General features: G+C 40.2%; 1 protein-coding gene across 1 annotated transcript in view; it reads right to left on the bottom strand.

Moving 5' to 3' along the window:
* Positions 1-1,655: 1,655 nt before the first annotated feature.
* rock1 (Rho-associated, coiled-coil containing protein kinase 1) overlaps positions 1,656-20,777 on the bottom strand; it is a 97,307-nt gene continuing 78,185 nt past the window's right edge. Inside the window, exons 22-33 of the mRNA XM_056265245.1 lie at positions 19,759-19,862; positions 19,466-19,631; positions 19,199-19,292; positions 19,035-19,123; positions 16,241-16,432; positions 15,929-16,094; positions 9,256-9,326; positions 9,058-9,146; positions 8,843-8,921; positions 5,967-6,228; positions 3,693-3,900; positions 1,656-2,045 (exon numbers count right to left, since the gene is read on the bottom strand). Of these exons, the coding sequence (XP_056121220.1) occupies positions 1,994-2,045; positions 3,693-3,900; positions 5,967-6,228; positions 8,843-8,921; positions 9,058-9,146; positions 9,256-9,326; positions 15,929-16,094; positions 16,241-16,432; positions 19,035-19,123; positions 19,199-19,292; positions 19,466-19,631; positions 19,759-19,862 (1,572 nt within the window). The 3' untranslated portion in view covers positions 1,656-1,993. The remainder of the gene's footprint in view (positions 2,046-3,692; positions 3,901-5,966; positions 6,229-8,842; positions 8,922-9,057; positions 9,147-9,255; positions 9,327-15,928; positions 16,095-16,240; positions 16,433-19,034; positions 19,124-19,198; positions 19,293-19,465; positions 19,632-19,758; positions 19,863-20,777) is intronic.

Below are 20,777 nucleotides of genomic sequence, written 5' to 3' on the forward strand. Positions count from 1 at the left end.
GGGCTCAACATATGTGTCTCTGATTGGCCATTGTGTTCACGGGCTCAACATATGTGTCTCTGATTGGCCATTGTGTTCACGTGGTCAGCATATGTGTCTCTAATTGGCCATTGTGTTCACGGGCTCAACATATGTGTCTCTGATTAGCCATTGTGTTCCCGTGGTCAGCATATATGTCTCTGATTGGCCATTGTGTTCACGTGGTCAGCATATGTGTCTCTAATTGGCCATTGTGTTCACGGGCTCAACATATGTGTCTCTGATTAGCCATTGTGTTCACGTGGTCAGCATATATGTCTCTGATTGGCCATTGTGTTCACGTGGTCAGCATATGTGTCTCTAATTGGCCATTGTGTTCACGGGCTCAACATATGTGTCTCTGATTAGCCATTGTGTTCACGTGGTCAGCATATATGTCTCTGATTGGCCATTGTGTTCACGTGGTCAGCATATGTGTCTCTGATTGGCCATTGCGTTCATGCGCTCAACATATGTGTCTCTGATTGGCCATTGCGTTCATGCGCTCAACATACACTATATTGCCAAAAGTTTTGGGACGCCTGCCTTTACATGCACATGAACTTTAATGACATCCCACTCTTATTCTGTAGGGTTTGATATAGAGTTGGCCCACCCTTCGCAGCTATAACAGCTTCAACTTTTCTGGGAAGGCTTTCCACAAGGTTTAGAAGTGTGTTTATGGGAATTTTTGACCATTCTTCTAGAAGCGCATTTGTGAGGTCAGACACTGATGTTGGACGAGAAGGCCTGGCTCGCAGTGTCCGCTCTAATTCATCCCAAAGCTGTTCAATCGGGTTGAGCTCAGGACTCTGTGCAGGCCAGTCAAGTTCCTCCACAACTCGCTCACCCATGTCTTTATGGACCTTGCTTTGTGCACTGGTGCTAGTGTTCATTTTGTCAGCTATTTCCATTTAGTCTTAATCCTGTGTCAAATGTACTTTTTAGCTTTTATCATATTTAGTCAACCTTGCCCTGTTTTCATTCAGTCAAGTTTTAGTCGACTAAAAGCGTGGGCATCAATGAAAACTTAGTCATATTTTCGTCATGCTGCATAATGGTTAAATTGATAATAGGCTAACGATTATTTTGCTTAAAGGGGTCATGAAATGAGAAATCAAAATTCAATTGATCTTTTAACATATAAGAGGTCATAAAAGTACTATAAAAACATCCTGTAAGTTTCAGAACTCAAACCGTTCTTGTTAGTCTAAAAACAGCTTATATTGAAGCCAATCCATCATGAACACAATGGCCAATCAGAGGTGTTTAAGAATCCGTTCAACAGCGCTCAAAATGCTAGAGGGAAATGCTGGTATCGTCACATTTTTACAAATATCAGTACCAGCTTGGTACCAAAGTAGGTACTTTTGACAACACCAGTGGGGTTATGTTTAGTGATAGGGTTATGGGTGTGGTTGGACCGTCTATCTCAGGGGTGTCCAGTCCTGTGGGCCACTGTCCTGCAGAGTTTAGCACCAGCTTGCCTCAATAAGTTTCTAGTATGCCTAGTAAGACCTTGATTAGCTGGTTCAGGTGTGTTTGATTGGGGTTGGAGCTGAACTCTGCAGGACAGTGGCCCGCAGGAGCAGGACTGGACACCCCTGGTTTAGATGCACATATTACTCCCAGACGGGGGAGCTGGACACCAATCTCCACCCATTGTCTCCTGCAGTGGAAACAAGATACAAATGGCAGAATATAGGGGGAAATTTCAAGTTTTAAAACCAAGACCGTAGAGAGCCTCTGTCCAGATAAAGGAAATTCCCTTTTAATTGGCTAAGTTTGTAACAGAAAGAATGTGTCATTCTAGTAAACAAAAACCCAGAGTAAACATAAAAGGACAGGCCTCTAAAGAGCAACTGACCACAGTTAACCTCGACCTTTAAAACTGTGAATGAAGGCACTGAACAAACACAGGAGCAGTGGACTACACCATTAGACATGTAAGGTGTGGAGAAGCTGTATGATGTTGTCAGCATGTACTGGATGTTGTGTCTGCCGCATGGAGACTGGACTGCGCCCTGCTACAAGACAACAGCAAATAAACAGCCCGTCACGAGACTACCCTGCCCCTACAGCCAGGAACTTATGGCCTTCATTAGCAATAATTACATCTCAATCATATAAAAACATGTCCCAGTCACATTTCACCCCAAATGTAGTATGTATTAAAACATTTTAATAAGGAATTATGTTAGCATGAAGTTTATTTTTTAGGACCATAGGGTTTTTTGAGCCAAGACATTATTTTCATGACAATCAAGCACTTCCCTCACCCATTCTAATACCATACTGTATCTCAAGTCAAGTTTATTTATATAATGCTTTATACAATACGGATTGCTTTACAGCTGCTTTACAGTAGCAACCACAAAAACAGCATCATAAATGTTTAAAGCAATCATTTCAGCTAGGTGTGTGTGTGTGTGTGTGTGTGTTGTCGCAACAGTTTGAAACACAACGTAACTGATGAGTTTAAGCTACAGCATAAGTCAATGTTTTGTCATTTAATTTTTTTATCTAGCTATTTTATTTACCAATATTTCCAACAATGAAGAACAAAAATCTACTTTAAATCAGCATAAAGTCAGTACCGCAAATACTATGAAATAAATACTTTTTAAATACATATTTTTTAACGCCACAAAAGTTATTTTGGTTTTATTGTCACAATACCAAAATTTCAGTAGTGTTTACCAATACGATTAAACACTCCTTTTAACCTTTAACTACTTGAGATACTTACTTATACAAATTTAATTAAAGCAAAGATGCACATGTCAATCAACTGAGAATTGTTTAAAGATCAGTATTTTTCTTTTTCTCTCAGCATTAGCTTTATTTCTTTTTGATTGTTATTAATGATAGCACAGACAGTAGGGGTATGACGGTGGCAATTTCTTTCTTTTCTTTTCCTTTTTAAAAATAAATAAAAACACTGCTGTGGCGAAGGGCCATCGACCACCAGACCATCATGTTTGAGGTGAAACACTATAGAATAACACAAGACGCGTCACTCGTATTGTGCAACGCTTAATATGGTGGAATAATTCCCGCCTTCGAAATAAGAGCCAATCGGCGATTGATAAAGTCATCGCGTCACTGCACCTGCCGTTAGAAGCTCCGGTTCCTATAGAAACAGTCAGATGCGCTTCGATGATTTGAGCGTTTAGAAACAAAATTTATGAGACAGTTTTTGTCAGATTTCATTGGTGATTGCAGATATGAAATTTAATCGTAAGCTTGGCGAACAGATTTGGAAAATTTGATGTTTCCTCATTCAAAGAGATAGGAGCTGCACTTGCATATGCCCGAGAGGTGTTTCAAAATGGTCGCCGAGTGAAATGACTTGTCTTAAAGGGACTTTGATAGGACATAGGAACGACCACTACTAAATGGAGTGACCAGAATCCTGCCAGTGCTGCAGAAAGATTATTGCATCATGTTTTTTATTTCATCACTACATTACATTAATGAGAAATGGGGGAAATCTTTTGCTTTTTATTGTCCTGAATACATTTTATTATTTCTTTTGGAGTGAAATGTGACTTGCAATCAAATCCAGAGAGAATGCTTTCTGGTTAAAACTATACGGCACTGAAAATCCTATTCTCTGCTCCAAATGCATAATGTGCTTTAAGATTGGTGTGACACTGTATGGTTGTAGTTACCTTGGCTTTCCTGGCATGTTTTTGGGGTTCTTGCGGAAGGACTGGTTTGCTACGGAGCGAGTGGACATTGTGCGTGGAGACGCCCTTGAGAAGGTAGAAGGCGGGGTCTTGGGAATCTTCTTGCCGAGATGACCAATCCATTTCTTCTGCTCATCTTGGGACAAGGCCAGAAGCAGCATGTCTCGAGCTGATGTCACATCATAATTAACTGAGGGACAAGAACAAAATGAGTGTTGCTGTGAGATGCCTCGTCACACAGTCTTTGCTGTAGATTAAATGTAACTTTCTGATTAGAGGGCCTGTTACCTACATTTTTTTAAAATCAGCATTTACAGGTAAAATTCACTGTCAATCAAACGTGGTGGAACAAAGAAGTGCAACAGAAGGAGCAAACAACATCCCCCGCCTCGTCAAGTTCTGCCACCGTCCGGCCCAAGATATCGGTCATGTCATGAAAATCATAGAGGCTGACAACCAGGTCATGGGAAACTCTGATTTACTTTGCCGGCATTTGAAACAAATTACCGCTACCGCTAATATCAAGCCCACCTTTAGACCCGCATCACTGATTTCAACTATGGAGGTAAAGTCGTCCAGTGAGATGTAGAATGGGAAGCGGACTGGCCACGGCGACATACCAGCTGAGATCTGGAAGATGCTTGGAGAGTGTGAAGCAGCAGTTTTGAGGAACTCATTCGAGTCATAGCTGAGACCAAGCCCCCCATACCTGAACAAACAGCACAACTGTGCCAATCAGGAAAGGCAAGGGCAACTCCCACCCAAATTCGGTTGCTCAAAAGGTATTTCAGCGGGTACTGGACCAGCACCTCCAAAACATCACTGCCATCACATCCAATCAGTGTGAGTTCATCAAAGGATGTGGCACCATGATGGAGCCCATTCTTGCCACCTGGTTGCTGACGGAGAAGCACCAGGAGAAGAACGGTGCACATGGCATTCCTGGACCTGGAAAAGGCATTTGATTGAGTTTCACACAACCTTATCTAGCGAGGACTGCAATCTCATGACATCCCTGAGGTGTATGTGGTCGAATTTCTTTACAGTAATGTCACAAGCATGGTTTGATGCCCAGTTGGGATTTCACCACCTTTCAACATCACTGTCGGTGTTCACCAAGGCTCAGCCCTCTCACCCCTTCTGTTCATCCTTTGCATAGACACAATGACAGCAGACTTCCAATCACCGCACCCCTGGACACTCTTGTACGCAAAGCATTGCTTTTGCAGGAGACTTGCTCTGTGCTTCAACACTCAACGGCTTAGTGGAAGCAGAATGCGGCTAAACATTGAAAAGAGTACCTGGAGTTTGGCCCCCCAAACCAATGGCACCATCAACATTGATGGACAGGATTTGAAAAAGATCATCTAGTTTAAATACCTCAGATCCTTGGTCATATCAGATGGCGACACCATCCTCGATGCCCGGGGAAGAATCGATGCAGCTCAAGTGGAGACAGGTCAAAATCTATAAGACTGTAGTGCATTCAGAGGCCCTTAATGGGGCAGAGTGCTGGGCCACAACAAAGCAGCACGAGCAAGCCCTCCACACCAAGGATATGAAGGTGCTCCAGGGGACACTTGGCCTGACCCGTCTCAAAGGCTTGGAATCACCTCGATCATGGAGAATATGCGGGAAGCATTGTATACGGCTATATAATGAGCAGCAACAAGAGCTCTGTGGCAAAAACAGCCCTCTGTTTCAACCCAGGAGGCCACTGACAGCATGGAAGACCAAAGAAACGGTGGATGGACAGTGTTCCAGTATATATGTGGGCCGTGGACCTTGCCCAGAAAATGCTAAGGACTGGGCAAAATGGAGAAGATAAAGCTGAATAGCAAAAACCTTGTAAAACTATGGGATAAACAGTAGTAAAGAGAGATACATCATAAAACTAATTTACACTGTGTGAGAAAAATAGTAAGTTTGTTGTTATATATAAAATCAAGATCAGTATGTGCTAGAAATAATTCAATCTCAATCTTTTTTCTCTTATTAATCAAAGAAACAAGTAAGAGATTAACTCAGTATCAAAATAGTTGTTAGTTCATGTTTGCATGTTGTAATCAATACTTGGGACCTTTATGACAAGAAGGAATTAACTAAGTTAACGTACTTAATTAACTTAATTAAGAAGGAAAAATCTAAATTTTTCAGTTCTACAATTTATTTACATTTCAGTCAAACACTATAAATGTAAAAAAAATATATAATAAAAGAGTAAACACACAGAGGCCTTTTCTGCTTGTGGCTCACCTTTGCAAGGGGCGATAACGTCCTCCTTCTTGTCCAGATGGTCCTTGTGGCACTTGACGTGGCAGCGGCGGCACTCCAGGGCTGGCGGGGGCTTGAACACGTGCCACAGGGGTTTGGAGCAAGCCTCACAGTTAGAAGGGAAATGGTAGAGGGTGGGGATGAACTCATGGCCTTTGTGGGGCAAGCAGTTGGCCTTATCACCCTGAGGAACACTCTCCATGTCCGCTTCCTTCCTGCACTCACCCTCATTAGCATAAAGTATCTGAAGAACAAAAACATATTTTTCAAATTGTACATTTGAGTAAAAGTTAGAGGGTCATCAAAACATTTTTGAGACATTAACATACATGCATATTGCACAATGTATCACACATTTTTTATAAAAGCAAAAACTGTTACTGCTGTTTTACACAGAATCCTGCCAACCGCTAGCCTGGGAAAACCCAGACAACTTCCGGCAAATTTAGATTTGCTCTGAAAGTTAGTCTGGCAAAGAGCTCATTCAAGCCCATTTCCAATCCGTCGAAATCGAGGCACCAATCAGAAACGTTGGGGCGGGCTTTACACGATGACGACAGCGCTGGGATTTTGAAGCAGATTTTGTAGCCTACATTACAAAGATGGATGCCGCCGTCGAACATCACTCGTTCCAATCAGCTATCGCGTCTGTTTTAAGCGATTTGAACGTTTCCTTTTTGTTAAAAACCGAGCAAAGAACAACACTCGGAGATGTTTCTCCGCCGCTCTGCATACGTCATCTCCTTCATCGCTCTGATTGGTTTAGGTCTATCCGCGACGTCCGTTGGTGACGCCCCTCTGGAAATGATTTGTCTATGACGCTTTGCCAGACCATAAAGCCCCGTTCACACTACACGCGACGCGATACCATTCATTTCAATGGTGAGCGGGCGACTTCCGGCGACAGCGATCGTTGGCGACTAGATGGGGCGTGTCTGGCGGCGCGACAAAGTTGAGAAATTTGTAACTTTATGCAAATGAAGAGCGATTTTCGCGAGCGACAACCAATAGGAGTGGAGCGCACGTGATCCTTCTCCTCAGCCCCTGAAGTACTGCTGAAACCGGACTTCATCCAGCCGCAGTTCCTGCACCAGCCGGTGATACTCGCCGTGCTGTCTCCGAGCCCGAATGGTCTCGTGAACCCAGATAGACCGGCGTTTGCACTTATGCCGTAGATAAAACGAGAAAAATCGACTTCTGTGTCTCGTTCATCTTCATGCTTCACTAGGCTACAGACGTTTTTATGTACGGAGTATATTTATATTTAGTATTTTCCCTCCAGAAACTGTGTTTTTTAGCGGCAAGAAAGCTGATTCGCTGTCTTTTGGATGTCATACTAGTCAACCAGTAGTGGGAACGCCCACTAGCGACCTCATCGCCAGCGACTGGCGACTTGCAGTGACAAAGTCGCGTGTAGTGTGAACGGGGCTTAACTCAGTTACAACTGAGAATGGTCTGGTTTTAACCAGACTAGCCAACCGCATCAATTTTATGATTTGGCCTTTTGTACAAAACATTAATTTCTGTGTAATGTAAACGTCTCTGGTTACTTATGTATCAGATGAGGGTATGAGATATTACATCAGTAGCTGATACTATGGGGAAACACCTGTTTCCAAAAATACTGAAGTTTTATTGAAAAACGGCAATGTAAAACACTGGCCAATGGGTTTGAGTGTGGCTAATTGGAAGGGGGTCGGGGTCGGGAGGTGGGTTCTATATAAAGCAGTGCCGAATTCCAGTTCTCATAAATTCAAGAATTAGAAATGCAGCCAGCTTACGCAATATCATGTTCCTTCATCTCAGGGAATCGAGGATATCGATGTAGCTGAAGACGTTCCCTTTCCATTTTGGTTCACTTGACATTGCGTCAGTAACTGATACTATGGGGAACTGTAGTTAACTAGCTAACAATAGCAACTAGTTAAATACTCTGGGCAAGCCAGTAGATTTTAAGCTATCTGGCGAAGCGACCAGACACACATATCAATAGTCCACTAGCGTAAAACCCTTTGGCAAAGAAGGCCCAGACACACTTAGACAACAAACATGCAGTTCTAATGGCTCGTTGGAGCAGCAGCGGTACATACATCACGGTGATAAATCTGCTTGTTGATGCAGCAGCACGTTCTACATTTTCTTAACAGCATGCACATATCGGCTTGTATTGTTCATCTTTCACACTGTAATTAACACCTGGTTATCGTTGTACTAAATCTTTTAGTACAGAAACGCTTCACACGTGCAATTTAGAAGCAGGGTTAACACTTCTTACCTGGGTTTATGAAACCCTGCGCTGGAGGTGTTAACCCTGCATTAGGGTACCAAATGTGTCCAGTGTGAAAGGATACGGTGTAAGAATGATGCGGCCAGAGGCTTAGCAAAGGAAACCCAATCACGTGCCTCATATTCACATGCTTTGGTTAGTCGCAGAATTGCCGCGTGTTGTATAAAAAGTAGGCTATGTTTCAGCGTTTGAGGAAAAAAAAGTCAAATGGTGACAGAAACCGTGACATTTACAGTCTGAAAAGTCAGTACAGTCGTCAACATATTATATAAGGATGAACAATGCAAGAGCCTTTTCTGCAAACAGGTCGTGTGCTGTGTTCGTCCAATCAAAGACGCTGACACTTCACATATGCAAATAAGGACATTATCCGAGGTTTTAGGAAAATACAGTGTGAAACGTCAGATTATGAATACCTTGCAACAAAGTTGGAATGATTTCAGCTTCCCTACAATAGTTTCCCAAACATGATCCGGCACAGTTTTTGAACTATGCCTATTTATGCATACAGCATTGATACGGTGATGCGTCATTACAGGGAACTCTGTGCAAAACATTGAAAATAACTGACCTGGAATATTCGTGGAATTTCATCCGTCTCAGCTCGATAAACGTCGCCTTGTGTGACAGGACGCACATGGAAAAGTTTGCTGTTTTGAAATAATACATTTTTGTTATTATAGCAGAAAGTGTAATGATTCAATTTTACATACACGAATGAATCAAGTGGCCAGTTAACATGGATGTTTCGAACCATGGATATTAGTTATTCATCAGAATACTTACTCAATATCTAGTACCATAGAGGGGTTGGACTGCTCCTTGTCTTGCTCATCATTGTAAAAGAGAATCTTTTTACTGCTCACCACAACATACTGAGGGACACAAAAACAAACATTGAAAAGGGGGGAAAAGAGCAGGTCGTGCACGTCTAAATGCATGGACAATAATAGTTTAATACATAATTCTTCATGCAAGTCTTACCTGCTTTTTCCAGCCATATCTTTTTATATTAACCCTATTAGGTATTGCGAGCCAGCCTTCGAGCCTTGATTCTGAAAACAAAGAAATTCCATTATATCCAAGTCAGAATTTGAACAAGCAATAGAAATAGACATGCGGGAACACAAACCAAGGTTGTGACACAATCTACAAAAACCGATTGGCTTTTACTAACATGCGTAAACCAGGTACACTTTAAAACAACTGCCCACATCACAGGGTTGTGGTTGTAAAATCTCATGCTGTTTTGTTAAGTGAAACTAACTACCAATCAAGGGTTGGTAAGACGGTGAAAATGAGATGTCCCATACGTAAACAGATCCTGATGTTATTGTGAATGTGAGAAAACAATGGCCAAATAGATATTTGACTCATTACCCAATCAATTTTGACTATAATAGCTCACGTGGACCACAGCCTTAGTGATGTCAGTGGAAGAAGAATACCAAGTTATTACATTTTCATTTTTATTTGGAATAATGGGCACGATCGCTCAGAACAACAGCAGCTACAGTACTAGCTATCTGGCTTGATTAACATGCTAATTTATTACAGTACTACATCTGTATGTTTTTCTGAACGACGTAGACTGAAATTTTGCATAATAAACCCAGGAATGTGTGTCACGTTTATAGCAGTATTAGTAACTGGCTCAATGCAGCAGTTTGTTACAAAGTACATTTTATCATCAACGCATGTTATTCTGCCCCTTTTCTGGACATATCAACCAAACTAAGATGCAATTAAATTAAAATGTTACTGGTTTTAAGGCATATGTTCACGCAGTGGTTGTGAGGGAGACAGGTAGGCCACATAAGAATTGTTCTAAAAAAATCATGCAAAAACTGTGTGACCACAACTGAGTGTGAATGCTTAATATCATTCCTTCTGTAGTGAGCATGCTTCCAGTGCAATAGATCAACCAGCCGTACACAGTCAACACACAGGAACACGTGTGCTTCACACTGATTTCCCAATGTGATTAGATGGGTTCATTCTTTTGGGAATATGTTATTTTCAAGTCACTTTGGATCAATTCTAGGGTTGGATAACTTAAATCATTTGGTTAAATTAAAGGGGTCATGACATGAGAGATCAAATTTTCAAATATAAGAGGTCTTTCTACCATTAAAACATCAAACAAGTTTCAGAGCTTAAAATGTTGCCCTCATTATAAACCAGGCATTTATTTAATCAAACTAAAAAAAAGGCCTGTTTTGATATTGCGGAATCTGACACACGGGCAAATACATTTGCATATGAGTAAGACATCGACGAATGGTTATACATCATCGCACCATAGACGATAGACTAAGACCATAGACCTTTTAACGTGATTAAGTAACGTGTGGCGCATCACATCACATACATATATATATATTTTTTATATGTGCACAAAAACCTTTACAAACATTATATTAAAATATATATACATATAAAGAAAAAAACATGTCATGACCACTTTAAGGGTTTTCAACCTTTACAGCGCCAGGGAGGGACAAGCCATGCTAAATTAAGAAACTTTTACTTTTGCAATTATTAAATGATCCTCTGTGCATTACTTGCAATTTGAAGGCAACGCCAAGTTCCATATCACATTCACATATTAATATTTTAACCCAGGCCAATAGGAAAACAAAGAGTAAAGCTATCACACACACACACACATTAAAAGAGTGTGCCTTGACCTAAAACACCTCTGAAAGGTGCTCAGAGTAGCTTAGTCTAAAATGATTTTAATAAGCAAAATAAGTTTCACTAATTTCAGCAATTTCGTTTAAAATAAGTCTATTTTAGCATTGCTCTATCAGTAAAATCACTCTGAGTAGCTTATTTCTGAGGCATCACCAAAACACATTTGACATTCAGTAAGATGCGTTCATTAAAAAAATAACAAAAGTAACGAGAAGAGACAAAATGCCACCCAAGAGCACAATCCAGGCATAAAGGGATCCCAACCTTAAAGTTACTCACAGAGGAAAAAGAATAGAAGATACACAGATAAGGAGAGCAAGAAGAACTGACTATATATGAGGGAGAACAAGAGATTAGACTTTAAACACAGACATTGGAAGATGATGATTATGTGCACCACCTGGCAATATGAAACATCACCACCTTCATCCTATCATCACAACATTACAAGTCATAAGGACAATTTGTGTGCTAAATCTAATGAACATCATAAATACAGTCCTGATAAATATACCCTAAGTACAAAATGACATTCATTAGCCAAATAATATAGCCAGGATCAAGGATTTCTTTCTGAAATGGCTGACTGATATAAACAGAATATAGGCATAATCACTTTAAAAAATATATTTTTTCATGTCTATTTAAAAAAATGCATTCCAAAGTATCCCCTCTCACCTATACTGTCGATTTTACTTTCATAGTTTTACCAGTGGCTTTCATATTCATTTTGCGTTATAGCATGCAAATCTGTGTAGTGATGGAAGTAGGAACAATATGAATGGCTTTAGGTGTCTATAGGTGTCCAAACTGCTTTCAGAGAATGGAATCAAACTCAGTTTGAGGTATTGGGATTAAGGGTGTGTTCACACATGTGGTTCGATTCTCTTTGTTCTTTTGGTCCGGACCAAAAAAGAAAATGATACATCTAGTCCTGGTTCGCTTAGCGTTCACACGGTCATTTTGTATCTAAATATAGAAGGAAAAAACCCCAACTGCTTCTATCGCGTATATTTTGCAACAAAACTTACCGAACATCCAAACCAATGCTGTGTGCCGGACTAAACGCGCTCGCTGTCTGTGCGGACACATGATGGTATTTTTATCACCTGAGAACTTGTGACATAACGTCCTGTCTTTGGTCTGTGTTGCGTTCATAAATCTCAGCTAGGGATGCACGATATATCGGCCACCATATCGATATCAGCCGATTTATGTATATTTTTAATGTTGTTGTTATAGTCCAATAACAAAATTGGGTCGATATATTAAAGCCGATAAATAATGGGTTATTTCCTTTAGCTGACACAATTCAGATGCAACATGAGGGTTTTGAATTGCTTGAAATATGATTGAAATCACTTCAAAAAAGGAAAATACAGTTATGTTCAACATATGCAGCGCAAGTCTGTCCTATAGGCTACATACAATTATTGTGTGCTTGGGAAATGGATTTTAATGGTGATACTTTTGTTTTTGTAATCAGGCTCTCAAAAATTATATTAAAAAAATATTTGGATTTAGATTTATCGGTCAATATATCGGTTATCGGCTTTCAAATATAAAGAATTATCGGTAATCGGTATCGACCAAAATGTTCATATCGGTGCATCCCTAATCTCAGCTGAAAAAAAACCCATCATATGTATGTGTCCATAGTTCTGGATGTTCGGTAAGTTTCGTTGCGAAAGCAGTTTTTTTTGTTTTTGTATCTTTAACCCTCTGGGGTCGGCGGTCGCGCCGGCGATACCAGCTTGCTTTTTTTCTTATCAGTGTAAAAGAGACTCGAATAACTCCGTCAATTTTCGTCATACAGGCCAGTGTTATACATCATTCGATCCTGTTAAATGTCTATTTTTTTTGTGTATACTCACAATAAAAACAAAGTGTTGTGCTTTTCGACAAATAAAGAAAAATAAACATGATGCACTTTCTGCCTTCTCTCTGTCAGTGAAGTCCATTCTGAAACGCGTCCGAAAATGAACTATAACTCAGCTAATACTCAGTCAAACAGGTATACAGGCACACAGGCATGAAGCCTGAATTATCTTCTTTTAAATGAAGTAATTTATATAAAAAACAAATTTTCTCATTTTATGTAATCTGTACGAAAAGAGAGAGATATCAGTCGTTCTCGTCTCAGCTCATTAAAAGATAATCTGACCACGCCCACTCTCCGCGCATGCTATTCAAACACAAATGCTACACAGAGGCGATCCACGCCCACATCAGCTGGATAACCCACCGAAAGAGACTCATATTTACGACGCTGTGAGGAATAATACTATCTTAATGATAATCCTGGAAAAAAATACCTCAGAAGTGCAGGTAGTTTCATTTGGAGGAGCAACGGATCCAGCTGAGGAATAGGTACATTATTTTCAAGTGCTTTGTTCTAATCACGAAATGAATAGTGTCTGTAAACGCAAAAAGACTGTTTGATTATGAATCGCATTTTTGTGTGTGAATGAATGAACAGCTTTTACCTAACTATATTGCTATACTGAGATGAGTAAAAATCGACTGAAATATGTTGAAATAAAATATTTTTGTATACGCAACGTATTAAAGCCCATCTTTCAAGTTGAAGATCCCTGTGAATAGATGTGTAGATAAATGGTGTAGGAACTCGATTTGCGTGAAGAAATTAATCATAAATGTGCATTAAAAAAGTTTTTTAAAAGAAATTGTGAGTAAAATTACTTCCGCTGTCAAAAACGCTTTGATCGGACGTGACGCAACGGCCGGTAAATCTCATCTCTTCGTAATGGAGTCAGACATTGAAGAGGTTGCAGTAGGAGTTCATGTCAACTCTTCCGATGGGCTATTGCCGTATAATTATGAGCCACCTAGGCGAGAAAGGGGTCAGGCAGAGTTAAGGGGAAGGGTAAATGGACAGAGGAGAGAGATAGAGTTGTGGTGTGAGGAGAATCGGTGGAGAATTGGGCAGGTGTCTTGGTGAGTGACCACAGGCTATAGCTAGCTAATTGTGGCTAACGTTGTCTCCATGTTTATCACATTGCAGTATCTTTAATAAATCATATTTAGCAATATTGCTGTCGACTTTGTTGTTTTTCAAGCATCCATGTATATTGTCACCATCTATGCTAGCAACATGCGTCTTAAAATGTTTAATTTAGATCCCAGATTTTCCGAACTTAGCCGGCTGTCATACTACTCCCATAGTATTTCCGACGGACATTATGTAAATGAGTTCGCATGTACTGCGGAGTATGTGTATGAAAGCAGTTAGTGTTCCGGTTAGGACGGGAATATGCTGTTCATGTAAATATAGTCATTGTTACAAGGATCTTTTATTGTCAAGTGGACTGGGTGTAAGGCATGCAGATAAATGCCATTACCACCCGATCCCGCCCGCCGAATTTCTGACCATTACCACCCGTTCCCGCCGAATTTCTGACCATTACCGCCCGTTCCCATCCGGTGTGTACTGTTTTTCACATACCACCGTGTGTCTTGTCACCGAGGAGGCAGAGAAATTGCTTCTCTTTGCCTGGACGAAACGTATCCAAGCACGGAAATCTTTGTGTTTCTTGTTTGGAAATCGGTGGACCCGATGACCAGACAAGTTGGAGTGGTTGCATCCAAAACAAACACAAGAATTCACCATTGTGACAATTCAAACCAACTCAACTAACGTTATAACGATAACTACAAGCTCTATTTTCTGTACCACCTCTCAGACTACGTAAACCCACACGGAGAACCAGGGCAGCAACGCCTATTTGTTTGCCTGTCGTTGCGTCATATGACGCGTTCTCTGGAAAAGGGCGGTTTTTTGAGCCGAGCTTAGAATAGGTACACTTTTTCCTGAATTTCTGCCTGTGGGTGTTGTAAAACATATGTATTCTTATGCATGTCTTTTTAAATTGACATTTTCATACAAGATTCTGTATAAATTAAGTTATACAATTAAATTGAAAGATGGCCTTTAAACTGCAAATGAACATTTATATGTCCTAATCATAAAAACGATATGTTACATATGAAAGACAACATGTTGTTGACTAATTTTTGATAGATTAAAGTTTTTACTGTAAAATACTGCCACATCAAATAAGCTTATGTTTGGCAATTTCTGCTCATATGATATTATGTTTTGTCAAAATAAAGCGCCGGCGCCCTCAGATCACTTGGACGTGGCCGTGGTTACAAGAGGTAAAAACGATATAAATACTGTTCGTTTTCTCACACAAACCGCTCGTTTCGTGTCTTAGGCCATCAATGTGTACTTACATTTACGAGTCATTAAATCATGTTTAATTTGGACTTCTCTGTGCATGCTCTTTGAGGTGGACCCCATAGACCTGCATTATTTGACTAACAGACAAGAACGGTTTGACCTAAAAACTACTGCGGAAACAAAGACACCTACATCTTGGATGCCCTTGAGGTAAGCTAAAACATACCAAAAATTAATTTCAAAGTAAACTATCCCTTTAAGTTAAGTGTATCTTAAAAATAACATCATCAAGCGAATCAGGGCAAAACGTATCATTTTCTTTTCTGGTCCGAGAATCGAACTACAAGTTTGAACACACCCTTAGTCACACCAAACTTGATGCGAACAGGCCTGTACGGTGGCGTTATGATCGCAAAGGCAAGTTTGCTTACTGTTAGTTACCTATTCTAGTGTTGCATGCTGATTACATAAATCAGCTACAATACAAATGAGCATTGAGAAATTTGGGTAAATTGCTTCTTATTTTTTGCATTTCACCTGCTCTGTGTGTTTTTCCCCCAATGAAACGATTTTAAAGCCATTCCTAGCAGACTTTCAAATATGGACAGGGATGATGGCAAGACATACGTAGTCAAAGCTTCAGGATTATCTGGCTATTGTGGGCTTTCCGATCACTACAAATGCTAACCAAATTACTTAAAACTCTACATTCATTTATATAACAGAAATATTCCTGCTTCGTGAGCGTTCGCTTACCAGCGGTGTTGCTGTCCAGCTCGTCCGTCTGCAGGCTGGTGACGCTGGAGTTCTCCACGCGGAGCTGCAAGTCGTTCAGCTTCTCGTTGAGTTGCTCGATGTCACTCTCTTTGCTGTCTAGTTGCATCTGCAGCTCATTGCGATACGTGCACTCCTCGGCCCATTGCTGCAAACACACACAACATCATTGTCATGTTCATGAGGCAGTCCTTCACTAGAACAGTCTTGTTGAAACTGATTTCGAGAATCGTCAGATTCCACTGATGTCGGCATCAGTTTTGTCCCCGTGAAAACGATTAAGCGTGAACTTGCCGCTTGCATCTCGCTGAGCTCCTTCTGGTACTTGATGGCCATGTGGTTGAACTTCTCCTTCTCCTGGTTCAGCTCCAGCTGCAGTTTGCGATTCTCCTTCTCTTTCTTGCGCAGGTCAGTGGTGCTGCCTCTCTTCTTCTGGTCCAACTTCATGTCCTTCCGGTTCATAATCTCAGCCAGCTTATTCACCGCCTGCAGGGACATGATGAGGCGTCAAAGTTTGAGCAAAAGATTCTTTACCTTTCAGACATGTCATATCAAACAAGTCTGGCTGTAAACCGAGTGAACTGCTTGTTGTCAGCCTACACAGACAGGTCCCTAACTAAAATGGATCCTCATAATTGAATGATAAGGAACGCTCTTCATAGGCACCATGCAAATAGAGACAAAGCACATCACTGATTTTGATGTAAATATTAGTGTTGTCGATATTTATAAACGCATTTAACGCAGCAGCCCAGACCTACGTAGGTCATCTTACATTTCACAGTTGATTGGTGACGAACATGAATCATGGAGCCTATAGAATGCAGTTAGAGTGGCCATAAATTCAAGATATCAGGGCAAACATGCCCCTGAATGAGTTGTCGTCTCATATTTAAATATGATATGATATAGTTAAGCTATTTCACATGAGTAACGAGCGCAATATCACACAAGTGCCGTTTTCATTTCGAATAGCACAAGTGCAAATGTGATATTGATTTTATGCAACAGTTCAATAAATAATAAGTTGATATTGTTATATTTTAAACACAATATTGTTTGTTTTTGCTGAATTTTGCCAACGGAAATATTACCTGTGAAGCCAGAGCAGAACTGTTGTTGTGTGTCTCGGAGAAACACACAGTGGTGTTTCGTTCAGAATGAATGAGCGTTTTGATCGAATCAATCGGGTAAACCAATGATTCAATGACTCATCCATAAAGAGAGCCATTTACTTCACTCCTGAATAAATCAGCTGTTTAAGCAAATCAATCGGGTGAACCAATGATTCAATGACTCATCCATAAAGAGAGCCAGTTACTTCACTCCTGAATAAATCTGCTGTTTGAGCGAATCAATCGGGTGAACCAATGATTCAATGACTCATCCTTAAAGAGGGCCATTTACTTCACTCCTGAATAAATCTGCTGTTTGAGCGAATCAATCGGGTGAACCAATGATTCAATGACTCATCCATAAAGAGAGCCAGTTACTTCACTCCTGAATAAATCAGCTGTTTGAGCGAATCAATCGGGTGAACCAATGATTCAATGACTCATCCATAAAGAGAGCCAGTTACTTCACTCCTGAATAAATCTGCTGTTTGAGCGAATCAATCGGGTGAACCAATGATTCAATGACTCATCCATAAAGAGAGCCAGTTACTTCACTCCTGAATAAATCCGCTGTTTGAGCGAATCAATCGGGTGAACCAATGATTCAATGACTCATCCATAAAGAGAGCCAGTTACTTCACTCCTGAATAAATCAGCTGTTTAAGCAAATCAATCGGGTGAACCAATGATTCAATGACTCATCCATAAAGAGAGCCAGTTACTTCACTCCTGAATAAATCCGCTGTTTGAGCGAATCAATCGGGTGAACCAATGATTCAATGACTCATCCATAAAGAGAGCCAGTTACTTCACTCCTGAATAAATCAGCTGTTTGAGCGAATCAATCGGGTGAACCAATGATTCAATGACTCATCCATAAAGAGAGCCAGTTACTTCACTCCTGAATAAATCCGCTGTTTGAGCGAATCTAATGAATGAATGACTCCATGACGTCATTATCAAGACATGTACCACCACCTACTGGCAGTTCTAGTTTCTTATTAAGACTATCATTTCATTAAAAAATATTTTATATTTCGATATTAATAAAAAAAAAACATTAAATTATTTTGAATAAAAAATTTAAAAATCTTTCTAAAGCTACTTTTTGAAATGTCTATTTGATGCTTTTCTCATTTTTAACACAATAATGACTTAAAATTACTTTTTGGGGTTCGTTTCTGTTATAATTTGCAATTAATTCGATGAATTAATCGCTACATTGTATAATTAACTAGGTTAAAAAACTGAATCGCTTGACAGCCCTATTTAATATATTAGTTAACAACCTGATATTCTAATAACAAAACAAATTACACATATGGCATTAAAATATTAGGTAAAATTGCAAATTTGAAAAGATTGTAATGTTTCTAACAATGACTTGTCCACCATCTTGGATGATTTTTCTTTCACTGAGCTTAATGTTGTTTATATGTCTATGTGCTGTTTTTAATATGCTTTGAGACAAACCATGTGTAAATTCATAAGTCGACAGCATTGCTGAGTATTTTCTGCAGTGAACCAAAGAGTCTCAAACACACGGTTTGAAATCGCTGGTGTTTCTGACGTCACAAACGACCTTGTAACCAATCAGATCAACGTGTGGATCTCTGAGCTGAGTGAGTGAGTGGAGGCGGGGATAATTTGCATATTCATAGAACCGTGAATACTAAATGAGGGAAGGGTGTCGAGTTACATTCAAGCTATTTTAAGGCATGAAGTGTTTTTTTCAAGGAAAAAATATTTAAATACGTCATTTTGGTGATCAAAGATGAGTTTTAAGGAATAAAACTATTGACTACAGGGGGACTTTAAATTCAGTCTATGTTTGCATATGACTCTCAAAAGACTTCCCTAGTTCTCATATTCTGTTCACTTTCACACATTCAAATCTATGGTGATGATGACATTGGCTTTTTCACTATTAGAACGTACATTATTTATACTAAGTTGCTGCATGGTGGTCATACCTGGATCTTCAGAGTTCTTTCTATATTAAGGGTCTTCTCGTAGTTCACCTTCACCGAGTTTTCCACCTCCTCCTTCTCTGCTGCGAACTCTACAGGAAGACATTAGAAAAGCCGTGTTAATGCGTAAAGATAAACTGTAGTTAACCACTTGGAATTAAGATTACCTTCTTCTTGAGCTCGGAGCCTTCTGTCCAACTCGGCCTTCTCCTTACTGAGGATGTCCACATCTTTGGTAAGGGTTTTGATGGATTCCTCAAGCTAAACGAAAATGCATTATACTCCAATTAAAAGCCACTAATATAACCACAAAGTTGACAATAATGACAGAGTAAAATTGTTCTAATCCTGAAAATGTGCTGGAAGACAAACGGACTATATAAATGAAATGGTCAGATGGAGAGAAGGATGCCTGTCCTCCGCTAATAACAGACCTGTGCGATGCTGGAGTCTTTCTCTGAGATCTCCAGTTTGTAACGTGACACGGCCTTCTTGTTCTCCTGAGAGAGTTCAAAATACTGTTCTTCCTGAAGCGCACGGGCCAGCTGCTCCGACTCTGCTTTCGTCATGGTGAGGTCCAACTGAGCAGAGAGCGACTCCCTACACAAAACATTTATGGAGGAGGAGTTCACAAGAACGTTCAACAGCATTTCTGAGTCACAAGACACTCTTTAGTTCCTTTAACATTTTTTTCTAAAAGCTACACATTCATGAAGAGGACTTTTACTTCTCTGAGTACATGTCCTGGACTTTTTTGAGAGCGTCTTGAGTTTGTCGATTCCTCTCCTCGATCTCCTCCTTTAGCTCCTTCACCTGAGTTTTATAGAGTGTCTGAAAACAGGAAAAAATGGCTTGAGAATATATAAACAATGCTGATGAACACGACACCCTAACATGGCCGTAACTCATTAGGCTGAGCCTAATAATATGGCGTTGCTGATTATTATTTGTTGATTGATGTTTTAAAAGTGTTAGGTAATTTGTAACCGATTTCAAGTTCCATTTCCATATCACTTTGCCAAACTCCATCAATTCCCCCCTAAGCCAAGGCTAGTGCCAAGTTAATCAAAAGTGTAAAACATAACAGTTCTAAACAAAAGAGAGGCCAAAAACCTGAGAAATGTAGTCTTTTAGACTTGCACATCTGGTAATTGTGGTAAAAGCAGAATAATTAACTCTGCACCACTTAATTGCAGTGGTGATCCTCTGTGTGTTAGGGGTTTTTAATCCAGGATGAAATTGGAAGTGACTATCATATTTATTTAAGACCGGGACACATCATGCCGACGGTTTTTGAGCGTCGGACGGCTTAGTTTTTTCGGTGTGTTCTGCACCGTTGGCTCTAGTAGGACGGCGTCAGGGTTTTTTGGGGGATTATTCAGCATGTTGAATCAGCGTCGGGCTGTCGGTTAGAGAGATCGCTCTGATTGGCTGTTTAGCTTAGCGAACGAATCAGTGCACGAGAATAAAAGCAAAAGTGGTGAAAATGAGCAAAGAAGTCAAGACGGCACAGACAGAAGGCTGTTATAATTTGACGTCATCTATGGCCCTGTTTACACCTGGTATATAGATGTGTTTTGGTCGATCGGATCACAAGTAGACGAGGCAGACACATGACCTGGTGTTTTAATCCGTCACTTTTGTCCACTTTCAACCTCTTCTGACTGATTTCTTCGAGGGGAGGGTCTATGGGCGGGTGAATGTATGGGCTTTTCCAGATCTTTCCATCTAATGGATGAAATAACC

This window comes from Rhinichthys klamathensis, unplaced genomic scaffold (assembly GCF_029890125.1).
Source record: "Rhinichthys klamathensis goyatoka isolate OS25496 unplaced genomic scaffold, OSU_Roscu_1.1 h1tg000011l_1, whole genome shotgun sequence".
Lineage (NCBI taxonomy): Eukaryota > Metazoa > Chordata > Actinopteri > Cypriniformes > Leuciscidae > Rhinichthys > Rhinichthys klamathensis.